Below are 12,254 nucleotides of genomic sequence, written 5' to 3'. Positions count from 1 at the left end.
CCCCTCCTAACCTTTTTGGTCACTAAGGGCAATTTAGCATGGCCAATCCACCTAACAGCATGTCTTTGGACTGTGGGAGGAAACCGGAGCACCCAGAGGAAACCCACGCAGACATGGGGAGAACGTGCAGACTCCACACAGACAGTGACCCAAGCCGGGAATCGAACCTGGAACCCTGGAGCTGTGAAGCCACAGTGCTAGCCATTTGTGCTACTACAGCAGTGCAGCTGTGGAAGATAACTCTTTGCAGCAATGTGGCATAGGAAATAAAACTTAATGGTATTGTAGCTATGGTAGGTAACAATAATATTGTTGTCACAAGTAGGCTTACATTAACACAAAGAGGTCTGACAACACCAGGTTAAAGTCCAGGAGGTGTGTTTTGAATCACTAGCTTTCGGAGTGAATCACCTGAGGAAGGAGCAGTGCTCTGAAAGCTAGTGATTCGAAACAAACCCATTGGACTTTAACCTGGTGTAGTAAGACTTCTTACTGTGCTCACCCCAATCCAACGCTGGCATCTCCACATCATGGCTACATTAAAACTGCAATGAAGTTACTGTGAAAAGCCCCTAGTCGCCACATTCCGGCGCCTGTTCGGGTACACAGAGGGAGAATTCAGAATGTCCAATTCACCTAACAGCACGTCTTTCGGGACTTGTGGGAGGAAACCGGAGCACCCGGAGGAAACCCACGCAGACACGGGGAGAACGTGCAGACTCCACACAGACAGTGACCCAGCCGGGAATCAAACCTGGGACCCTGGAGCTGTGAAGCAACAGTGCTAACCACTGTGCTACCACATAACAGTGTACACCAGTTGTTGCTATGGAACATAACGCTTTTCAGCAGTGCAGATAAGGAAGATAATGCTTTACAGCAGTGTAGCTATAGTAGATAAAACGTTACGGCATTGTAAACGAGGTGTCACCCTGGACTGGATATTCCTGTGAACTGGGTTTTTCAATGTATAGGAACTGTCTCCTCTAGTTGAGGAATCACTTACGAGGGTTCATCAATTCAACATAATGCCGAAGAGAGATAGGAAATAAACAGACAGCCACAGAACATCACACGCAGAGCCAATTTATATGAAACGGAGGAAGATACAGGCCGATGGGGAGAGAGTGGGACAGTGGGATTAGTTTGGCATTGATACAGGGCCATGGGGGAGAGAGTGGCAGTGGGATTAGTTTGGGATTGATACAGGGCCATGGGGGAGAGAGTGGCAGTGGGATTAGTTTGGGATTGATACAGGGCTATGGGGAGAGAGTGAGGCAGTGGGATTAGTTTGGGGATTGATACAGGGCTATGGGGAGAGAGTGAGGCAGTGGGATTAGTTTGACATTGATACATGGCTATGGGGAGGGAACAGGGCTGTGGGATTAGTTTGGGGATTGATACAGGGCTATGGGGAGGGAACAGGGCTGTGGGATTAGTTTGGGGATTGATACAGGGCTATGGGGAGAGAGTGGGGCAGTGGGATTAGTTTGACATTGATACATGGCTATGGGGAGAGAGTGGCAGTGGGATTAGATTGGGATTGATACAGGGCTATGGGGAGAGAGTGAGGCAGTGGGATTAGTTTGACATTGATACATGGCTATGGGGAGAGAGTGGCAGTGGGATTAGATTGGGATTGATACAGGGCTATGGGGAGAGAGTGAGGCAGTGGGATTAGTTTGACATTGATACATGGCTATGGGGAGAGAGTGGCAGTGGGATTAGTTTGGGATTGATTCAGGGCTATGGGGAGAGAGTGAGGCAGTGGGATTAGTTTGACATTGATACAGGGCTATGGGGAGAGAGCAGGACAGTGGGATTAGTTTGGGGATTGATACAGGGCTATGGGGAGAGAGCGGGACAGTGGGATTAGTTTGGGGATTGATACAGGGCTATGGGGAGAGAGCAGGCAGTGGGATTAGTTTGGGATTGATACAGGGCTATGGGGAGAGAGTGGGGCAGTGGGATTAGTTTGGGGATTGATACAGGGCTATGGGGAGAGAGTGGGGCAGTGGGATTAGTTTGGGGATTGATACAGGGCTATGGGAAGAGAGCGGGCAGTGGGATTAGTTTGGGGATTGATACAGGGCTATGGGAAGAGAGCAGGGCAGTGGGATTGATACAGGGCGATGGGGAGAGAGTGGGGCAGTGGGATTAGTTTGGGGATTGATACAGGGCTATGGGGAGAGAGTGGCAGTGGGATTAGTTTGGGATTGATTCAGGGCTATGGGGAGAGAGTGAGGCAGTGGGATTAGTTTGACATTGATACAGGGCTATGGGGAGAGAGCAGGACAGTGGGATTAGTTTGGGGATTGATACAGGGCTATGGGGAGAGAGCGGGACAGTGGGATTAGTTTGGGGATTGATACAGGGCTATGGGGAGAGAGCAGGCAGTGGGATTAGTTTGGGATTGATACAGGGCTATGGGGAGAGAGTGGGGCAGTGGGATTAGTTTGGGGATTGATACAGGGCTATGGGGAGATAGTGGGGCAGTGGGATTAGTTTGGGGATTGATACAGGGCTATGGGAAGAGAGCGGGCAGTGGGATTAGTTTGGGGATTGATACAGGGCTATGGGAAGAGAGCAGGGCAGTGGGATTGATACAGGGCGATGGGGAGAGAGTGGGGCAGTGGGATTAGTTTGGGGATTGATACAGGGCTATGGGGAGAGAGTGAGGCAGTGGGATTAGTTTGGGGATTGATACAGGGCTATGGGGAGAGTGGGGCTGTGGGATTAGTTTGGGATTGATACGGGGCTATGGGGAGAGTGGAGCAGTGAGATTAGTTTGGGATTGATACGGGGCTATGGGGAGAGAGTGGAGCAGTGAGATTAGTTTGAGATTGATACAGGGCTATGGGGTGAGAGTGGGGCAGTGGGATTAGTTTGGGGATTGATACAGGGCTATGGGGAGAGTGGGGCTGTGGGATTAGTTTGGGATTGATACAGGGCTATGGGGAGAGAGTGGAGCAGTGAGATTAGTTTGGGATTGATACAGGGCTATGGGGTGAGAGTGGGGCAGTGGGATTAGTTTGGGGATTGATACAGGGCTATGGGGAGAGAGTGAGGCAGTGGGATTATTTTGGGTATTGATACAGGGCTATGGGGAGAGAGGGTCAGTGGGATTAGGTTGGGGATTGATACAGGGCTATGGGGAGAGAGCGGGGCAGTGGGATTAGTTTGGGATTGATACAGGGCTATGGGGAGAGAGTGGTGCAGTGGGATTAGTTTGGGATTGATACAGGGCTATGGGGAGAGAGTGGGGCAGTGGGATTAGTTTGGGATTGATACAGGGCTATGGGGAGAGAGTGAGACAGTGGGATTAGTTTGGGATTGACACAGGGCTATGGGGAGAGAGCGGGGCAGTGGGATTAGTTTGGGATTGATACAGGGCTATGGGGAGAGTGGGGCAGTGGGATTAGTTTGGGAATTGATACAGGGCTATGGGGAGAGAGTGGAGCAGTGAGATTAGTTTGGGATTGATACAGGGCTATGGGGATAGAGCAGGGCAGTGGGATAGAGTGGGGCAGTGGGATTAGTTTGGGGATTGATTTGTTGCAATGTTGCCGTATTTTAGTTCCGGTGTGTGATTACTGCTAATACCTCCTTCAGAAAATATGATTTAGTAACGGTTTGTGTTGAATCTCCAGAATCTCGTCAGTATAAATTAAACTCCAGCAAGATGGGCAACAATTTAAATTAAAATACTTCCCAAAAGGATATAATATATTTGGGCAGTTTCTGGGTGAATGAAGGGACTGGAATCGGCTGTGTTGAAATTCCTCGCACCAATTGTCCGAGGCCAGAACTCATGGGCGCGATTCTCCGCAACGGCAGAGAACCGGGAAGGCTGCCGTGAAAGAGGCCGTCACTCACGCCAGCCTTCGCAGCCCCCCCTGGGATCCGATTCTCACCCCCCCCGGCGGGGCTAGTATCGGGGCCCCGGAGGTCTCGGCGGCGCGGCCTTGACAACTGTCAAGAATGACACTGGCTGATGCACCGTCGTGAAAAGGTCAGAAACGGCCCGAAACTCGGCCTCGGAGAATCGCCGTTCACCGTGAAAAACGGCGAGCGCCGATTCGGCGTGCGGGGGTGGGGGTGGGGGAGAATAGCGGGAGGCGCCAGGAGGGCGTAAACAATGGTGGGAGGCCCTCCCGCTATTCTCCCAGGCGTCGTGGGGAGCAGAGAATTCCACCCACCGTGTTACAATTTCGCTGCATTTCCACTTTCCCGAGAAAGTTCCTGTTTGCAGTTACACATGTCCCAAGAAAAAGGAGGCGAAGAATTCAGGGACGTACCAGAACAGCCTGGCCCAGGATATCCTGCAGGGCAGTCACAGGTATCAGGAGCTACACACACCCCATAGTTCTGACAGACAGGGTTACAAACCGCTGAGGGAGGGAAAGAGAGAGAATTATACAGCACACAATGTTCGCTTCAAAAACTGACTCGTGACTCGTGACAAAGCTCCCTCTACACTGTCCCCAGCAAATATTCCCGGGACAGGTACAGCACGGGGTTAGATACAGAGTAAAGCTCCCTCTACACTGTCCCCATCAAACACTCACAGGACAGGTACAGCACGGGGTTAGATACAGAGTAAAGCTCCCTCTACACTGTCCCCAGCAAATATTCCCGGGACAGGTACAGCACGGGGTTAGATACAGAGTAAAGCTCCCTCTACACTGTCTCCATCAAACACTCCCAGGACAGGTACAGCACGGTGTTAGATACAGAGTAAAGTTCCCTCTACACTGTCCCCATCAAACACTCCCAGGACAGGTACAGCATGGAGTTAGATACAGAGTAAAGCTCCCTCTACACTGTCCCCATCAAACACTCCCAGGACAGGTATAGCACGGGGTTAGATACAGAGTAAAGCTCCCTCTACACTGCCCCCCTCAAACACTCCCAGGATAGGTACAGCACGAGGTTAGAAACAGATTAAAGCTCCCTCTACACTGTCCCCATCAAACACTCCCAGAACAGGTACAGCACGGTGTTAGATACAGAGTAAAGTTCCCTCTACACTGTCCCCATCAAACACTCCCAGGACAGGTACAGCACGGGGTGAGATACAGAATAAATCTCACTCTACACTGTCCCCATCAAATATTCCCAGGACAGATACAGCACGGGGTTAGATACAGAGTAAAGTTCCCTCTACACTGTCCCCAGCAAATATTCCCGGGACAGGTACAGCACGGGGTTAGATACAGAGTAAAGCTCCCTCTACACTGTCCCCATCAAACACCCCCAGGACAGGTATAGCACGGGGTTAGATACAGAGTAAAGCTCCCTCTACACTGTCCCCATCAAACACTCCCAGGACAGGTACAGCACGGTGTTAGATACAGAGTAAAGTTCCCTCTACACTGTCCCCATCAAACACTCCCAGGACAGGTACAGCACGAGGTTAGATACACAGTAAAGCTCCCTCTACACTGTCCCCAGCAAACACTCCCAGGACAGGTACAGCACGGGGTTAGATACAGAATAAATCTCACACTACACTGCCCCTGTCAAATATTCCCAGGACAGTACAGCACAGGGTTTGATACAGAGTAAACCTCCCTCTACACTGTCCCCATCAAATATTCCCAGGACAGATACAGCACGGGGTTAGATACAGAGTAAAGCTCCCTCTACACTGTCCCCAGCAAATATTCCCGGGACAGGTACAGCACGGGATGAGATACAGAATAAATCTCACTCTACACTGTCCCCATCAAATATTCCCAGGACAGATACAGCACGGGGTTAGATACAGAGTAAAGTTCCCTCTACACTGTCCCCAGCAAATATTCCCGGGACAGGTACAGCACGGGGTTAGATACAGAGTAAAGCTCCCTCTACACTGTCCCCATCAAACACTCCCAGGACAGGTATAGCACGGGGTTAGATACAGAGTAAAGCTCCCTCTACACTGCCCCCCTCAAACACTCCCAGGATATGTACAGCACGGGGTTAGATACAGAATAAAGCTCCCTCTACACTGTCCCCATCAGACACTCCCAGGACAGGTACAGCACGGAGTTAGATACAGAGTAAAGCTACGCGCAATAAAAAGGGCTAAAAGGGTTAAGGAAAATCCCAAAGCCTTTTATTCGTATGTAAGGAGCAAGAGGGTAACTAGGGAAAGGATTGGCCCACTCAAAGACAAGAGAGGGAATTTATGCGTGGACTCAGAGGAAATGGGTGAGATTCTTAATGAGTACTTTGCATCGGTATTCACAAAGGAGAGGGACAAGACGGATGTTGAGGCTAGGGATGGATGTTTAAATACTCTAGGTCAAGTTGTCCTACAGAAAGGGGAAGTTTTGGATATTCTAAAAGACATTAAGGTGGACAAGTCCCCAGGACAGGATGGGATCTATCCCAGGTTACTGAGGGAAGCGAGGGTCGAAATAGCTGGGGCCTTAACAGATGTCTTTGCAGCATCCTTGAGCACGGGTGAGGTCCCGGAGGACTGGAGAATTGCTAATGTTGTCCCTTTGTTTAAGAAGGGTAGCAGGGAAAATCCAGGGAATTACAGACCTGTGAGCTTGACGTCAGTGGTAGGCAAACTGTTGGAGAAGATACTGAGGGATAGGATCTATTCACATCTGGAAGAAAATAGACTTAACAGTGATAGGCAGCATGGTTTTGTGCAGGGAAGGTCATGTCTTACAAACCTAATAGAATTCTTTGAGGAAGTGACAAAGTTAATTGATTGGGGAAGGACTGTAGATGTCATAGACATGGACTTTAGTAAGGCGTTTGATAAGGTTTCCCATGGCAGGTTGATGGAAAAAGTGAAGTCGTATGGGGTTCAGGGTGTACTAGCTAGATGGATAAAGAACTGGCTGGGCAACAGGAGACAGAGATTAGTGGTGGAAGGAAGTGTCTCAAAATGGAGAAGGGTGACTAGTGGTGTTCCACAGGGATCCGTGCTCGGACCACTGTTGTTTGTGATCTACATAAATGACCTGGAGGAAGGTGTAGGTGGTCTGATTAGCAAGTTTGCAGATGATTCTAAGATTGGTGGAGTTGCACACAGCGAGGAGGACCGTCAGAGAATACAACAAAATATAGATGGGGCAGCACAGTAGCATGGTGGTTAGCATAAATGCTTCACAGCTCCAGGGTCCCAGGTTCGATTCCCGGCTGGGTCACTGTCTGTGCGGAGTCTGCACGTCCTCCCCGTGTGTGCGTGGGTTTCCTCCGGGTGCTCCGGTATCCTCCCACAGTCCAAAGATGTGCGGGTTAGGTGGATTGGCCATGCTAAATTGCCCATAGTGTCCTAAAAAGTAAGGTAAAGGGGGGGGAGTTGTTGGGTTACGGGTATAGGGTTTGAGTAGGTTGATCATTGCTCGGCACAACATCGAGGGCTGAAGGGCCTGTTCTGTGCTGTACTGTTCTATGTTCTATGTTCTAGATAGATTGGAGAGTTGGGCAGAGAAATGGCAGATGGAGTTCAATCCAGGCAAATGCGAGATGATGCATTTTGGAAGATCAAATTCAAGAGCGGATTATATGGTCAATGGAAGGGTCCTGGGGAAAATTGATGTACAGAGAGATCTGGGAGTTCAGGTCCATTGTACCCTGAAGGTGGCAACGCAGGTGGATAGAGTGGTCAAGAAGGCATACAGCATGCTTGCCTTCATCGGACGGGGTATTGAGTACAATAGTAGGCAGGTCATGTTACAGTTGTATAGGACTTTGGTTAGGCCACATTTGGAATACTGCGTGCAGTTCTGGTCGCCACATTACCAGAAGGATGTGGATGCTTTGGAGAGGGTTCAGAGGAGCTTCACCAGGATGTTGCCTGGTATGGAGGGTGCTAGCTATGAAGAAAGGTTGAGTAGATTAGGATTGTTTTCGTTGGAAAGACGGAGGTTGAGGGGGGACCTGATTGAGGTCTACAAAATTATGAGAGGTATGGACAGGGTGGATAGCAACAAGCTTTTTCCAAGAGTGGGGTTACAAGGGGTCACGATTTCAAGGTGAGAGGGGGAAAGTTTAAGGGAGATGTGAGTGGAAAGTTTTTTACGCAGAGGGTGGTGGGTACCTGGAACGCTTTACCAGCGGAGGTGGTAGAGGCGGGCACGATAGCATCATTTAAGATGCATCTGGACAGATACATGAACGGGCGGCAACAGAGGGAAGTAGACCTTGGAAAATAGGAGACAGGTTTAGATAAAGGATCTGGATCGGCGCAGGCTGGGAGGGCCGAAGGGCCTGTTCCTGTGCTGTAATTTTCTTTGTTCTTTGTTCTACACTGCCCCATCAAACACTCCCAGGATAGCTACAGCACGGGGTTAGATACAGAATAAAGCTTCCTCTACACTGTCCCCATCAAACACTCCCAGGACAGGTACAGCACGGGGTTAGATACAGAATAAAGCTCCCTCTACACTGTCCCCATCAAACACTCCCAGGATAGCTACAGCACGGGGTTAGATACAGAATAAAGCTCCCTCTGCACTGTCCCCATCAAACACCCCCAGGACAAGTACAGCACGGGGTTAGATACAGAATAAAGCTCCCTCTACACTGTCCCCATCAAACACTCCCAGGATAGCTACAGCACGGGGTTAGATACAGAATAAAGCTCCCTCTACACTGTCCCCATCAAACACTCCCAGGACAGGTACAGCACGGGGTTAGATACAGGGTAAAGTTCCCTCTACACTGTCCCCATCAAACACCCCCAGGATAGCTACAGCACGGGGTTAGATACAGAGTAAATCTCCCTCTACCGTGTCCTCGGGGAGATAGGCACCACCAGGCTGGGATGGGCATTGCCGGGGTGCTTGCTGGCAGGGCCAAGGTGCCTCGTGGCATTTGCCTGTGTCATGGATTTGGCCCGGAGGGGTGTCCTGCCCTCATGACGTAGGTTGCGGGGGACTCAAGGAACATCCACCAGGTGAGTTGGGAAGTTGGGAGTGAGGTCACGTTGGTGTGGGGTGGAGGGATCAGGGCACCATTTGAAAATGTTGTGCCGATATATTCCTGCATCAATGAGCGGAGCTCCTCAGTGCAGGAAATGCATCTGAGTGAGACCACAACGGGGCCTCAGCGGGGCCTGAATGAGCACTCAGTGAGGGCAGAGTGAGGCCTGAGTGGGGCCTGAATGAGGCCTGAGTGGGGCCTGAATGAGCACTCAGTGAGGGCAGAGTGAGGCCTGAGTGGGGCCTGAATGAGGCCTGAGTGGGGCCTGAATGAGCACTCAGTGAGGGCAGAGTGAGGCCTGAGTGGGGCCTGAATGAGGCCTCAGCGAGGCCTGAGTGAGGCCAGAGTGAGGCCTCAGTGGGGCCTGAGTGAGGCCTCAGCGGGGCCTGAGCGGGGCCTGAGCGAGGTTTCAGCGGGGCCTGAGTGAGGCCTCAGTGGGGCCTGAGTCAGGCCTCAGCGGGGCCTGAGCGAGGTTTCAGCGGGGCCTGAGGGAGGCCTGAATGCCTTAGCGGGGCCTGAATGAGGATTCAGCTGGGCCTGAGTGAGGCCTCAGAGGGGGCTGAATGAGGCCTCAACGGGGCCTGAGTGAGGCCTCAGAGGGGACTGAATGAGGCCTCAATGGGGCCTGAGTGAGGCCTCAGCGGGGTTTTGAGGGAGGCCTGAGTGAAGCCTGAACGGGGTCTCAGCGGGGCCTGAGTGAGGCCTCAGCGGGGTTTTGAGGGAGGCCTGAGTGAAGCCTGAATGGGGCCTCAGGGGGGCCTTCCCCATCAAGGCCCAAAGAAATGAGTGCCGTTAGATTGTGGGGACGTCCCCGGCGCTACCCCTATAACCCTGTCCAGATTTCCATTTGATCGCGCCCTCAGTCTCTCTCTGTCAGCACTAACGGTGCCGTGCGAATTCGGAAGTTCTGCGCCTCACTCACGCTCACACTTGGTCCTGTCGTCAGTCCGTGACTGGTAGCCTCTCGAGCAACTACAGCTGAAACTCCCGGGAGAGTTGTTACACACCTGCTCACAACCACCATTTGTAAAATCATCACACTCGTCCACATCTGCAGAATATCAGGAGATAAATATCAGGATGGATTGTAATTGTTATAATAATTACTAACTAGTAACAATTACTCTGGTGTGAAACATCCCAAGGTGCTTTGCAGCAACCTTCTCAAAACAAATCTGACAGCCAACCAGAAAAAGGAAATATTTGATTAATTGACCAAAAAATTGATTGAAGGTTTTTTAAAAATAAATTTAGAGTACCCAATTCATTATTTTCCAATTAAGGGGCAATTTAGCGTGGCCAATCCACCGAACATGCACATCTTTGGGTTGTGGGGGTGAGACCCACACAAACACGGGGAGAATTTGCAAACTCCACATGGACAGTGACCCAGAGCCGGGATTCGAACCTGCGACCTCGGCGCCGTGATGCAGCAGTGCTAACCCACTCATCCAAGGTTTTAAGGAGATTCTTAGACTTAGAGCGAAAGCGGTCCCGAGGGAATTCGAGATCTTCGGACTTTGGCTACTGAAGGCTGACCACCAATAGCATTTAAAATTAGGAATGATCAAGGGTATAATGTGGGAGTTCAGGGATGCGGCCGATGCCCCTGACTCCTTCATGTGCGGGAAGTGTGTCCAGCTGCAGCGCCTGTTAGACCGCATGGCGGCTCTGGAGCTGCGGGTGGACTCACTTTGGAGCATCCGCGATGCTGAGGAGGTTGTGGATAGCAAGTTCAGTGAGTTGGTCACACCGCAGATTAGGATTGGTGACGGAGACAGGGAATGGGTGACCAAAAGGCAGAGAAAGAGCAGGAAGGCAGTGCAGGTGTCCCCTGCGGTCATCTCCCTCCAAAACAGGTATACCGTTTTGGATACTGTTAGGGGAGATGTCTCACCAGGGGAAGGCAGTAGTAGCCAGGCTCATGGCACCGTGGCTGGCTCTGCTGCACAGAAGGGCGGGATAAAGACTGCCAGGGCTATAGTCATAGGGGATTCAATTGTAAGGGGAGTAGACAGGCGTTTCTGTGGTCGAAAACGAGACTCCCGAATTGTATGTTGCCTCCCTGGTGCTCGGGTCAGGGATGTCTCAGATCGGCTGCAGGACATACTGAAGGGGGAGGGTGAACAGCCAGTTGTCATGGTGCATATAGGCACCAACGATATAGGTAAAAAAAAGGATGACGTCCAACAATCAGAATTTAGGGAGTTAGGAGATAAGTTAAAAAGTAGGACCTGAGGACCTCAGGATTGCTACCAGTGCCACGGGACAGTCAGAGTAGAAATTCAAGAATAGTCAGAATGAATACGTGGCTTGAGAGATGGTGCAGGAGGGAGGGGTCCAGCTTTTTGGGACATTGGAACCGGTTCTGGGGGCGGTGGGACCATTACAAATCGGATGGTCTACACCTGGGCAGGACTGGAACCAATGTCCTAGGGGGTGCTTTTGCTAACACTGTTGGGGAGGTTTTAAACTAATGTGGCAGGGGGATGGGAACCAGATTAGGAAGTTAGAGGTCAGTAAAGAGGCAGCAACAAAAGCCGGTAAGATACTAGATAATGAACTCCATGTGACTGAGGGGAAGAGTAGACAGGGAGGAGATGATGAACGCAAAGTGAGAGGGAATGGACTGAATGAGTGAGAGGGAATGAGAGGGAATGGACTGAGTGAGAGGGAGTGAGAGGGAGTGAGAGGGAATGGACTGAGTGAGTGAGAGGGAGTGAGAGGGAATGGACTGAGTGAGAGGGAGTGAGAGGGAGTGAGAGGGAATGGACTGAGTGAGTGAGAGGGAGTGAGAGGGAATGGACTGAGTGAGTGAGAGGGAGTGAGAGGGAATGGACTGAGTGAGAGGGAGTGAGAGGGAGTGAGAGGGAATGGACTGAGTGAGTGAGAGGGAGTGAGAGGGAATGGACTGAGTGAGTGAGGGAGTGAGAGGGAGTGAGAGGGAATGGACTGAGTGAGTGAGAGGGAGTGAGAGGGAATGGACTGAGTGAGTGAGAGGGAGTGAGAGGGAATGGACTGAGTGAGTGAGAGGGAATGAGAGGGAATGGACTGAGTGAGTGAGAGGGAATGAGAGGGAGTGAGAGGGAGTGAGAGTGAATGGACTGAGTGAGTAAGAGGGAGTGAGAGGGAGTGAGAGTGAGTGGGTGAAGGAGTGAGAGGGAATGGACTGAGTGAGTGAGAGGGAGTGAGAGGGAATGGACTGAGTGAGTGAGAGGGAGTGAGAGGGAATGGACTGAGTGAGTGAAGGAGTGTGAGGGAATGGACTGAGTGAGTGAGAGGGAGTGAGAGGGAATGGACTGAGTGAGTGAGAGGGAATG

General features: G+C 51.2%; 1 protein-coding gene across 1 annotated transcript in view; it reads right to left on the bottom strand.

The window, feature by feature from the left end:
- The window catches only part of LOC119965731 (von Willebrand factor D and EGF domain-containing protein-like), a 62,580-nt gene that overhangs the window by 23,706 nt on the left and 26,620 nt on the right, over positions 1-12,254 (bottom strand). Inside the window, exons 3-4 of the mRNA XM_038796493.1 lie at positions 9,857-9,985; positions 4,299-4,391 (exon numbers count right to left, since the gene is read on the bottom strand). Coding sequence (XP_038652421.1) covers positions 4,299-4,391; positions 9,857-9,985 — 222 coding nt within the window. The remainder of the gene's footprint in view (positions 1-4,298; positions 4,392-9,856; positions 9,986-12,254) is intronic.

This window comes from Scyliorhinus canicula, chromosome 5 (genome assembly GCF_902713615.1).
Source record: "Scyliorhinus canicula chromosome 5, sScyCan1.1, whole genome shotgun sequence".
NCBI classification, from domain to species: domain Eukaryota; kingdom Metazoa; phylum Chordata; class Chondrichthyes; order Carcharhiniformes; family Scyliorhinidae; genus Scyliorhinus; species Scyliorhinus canicula.
This window is presented reverse-complemented; position numbering and strand designations above follow the sequence as displayed.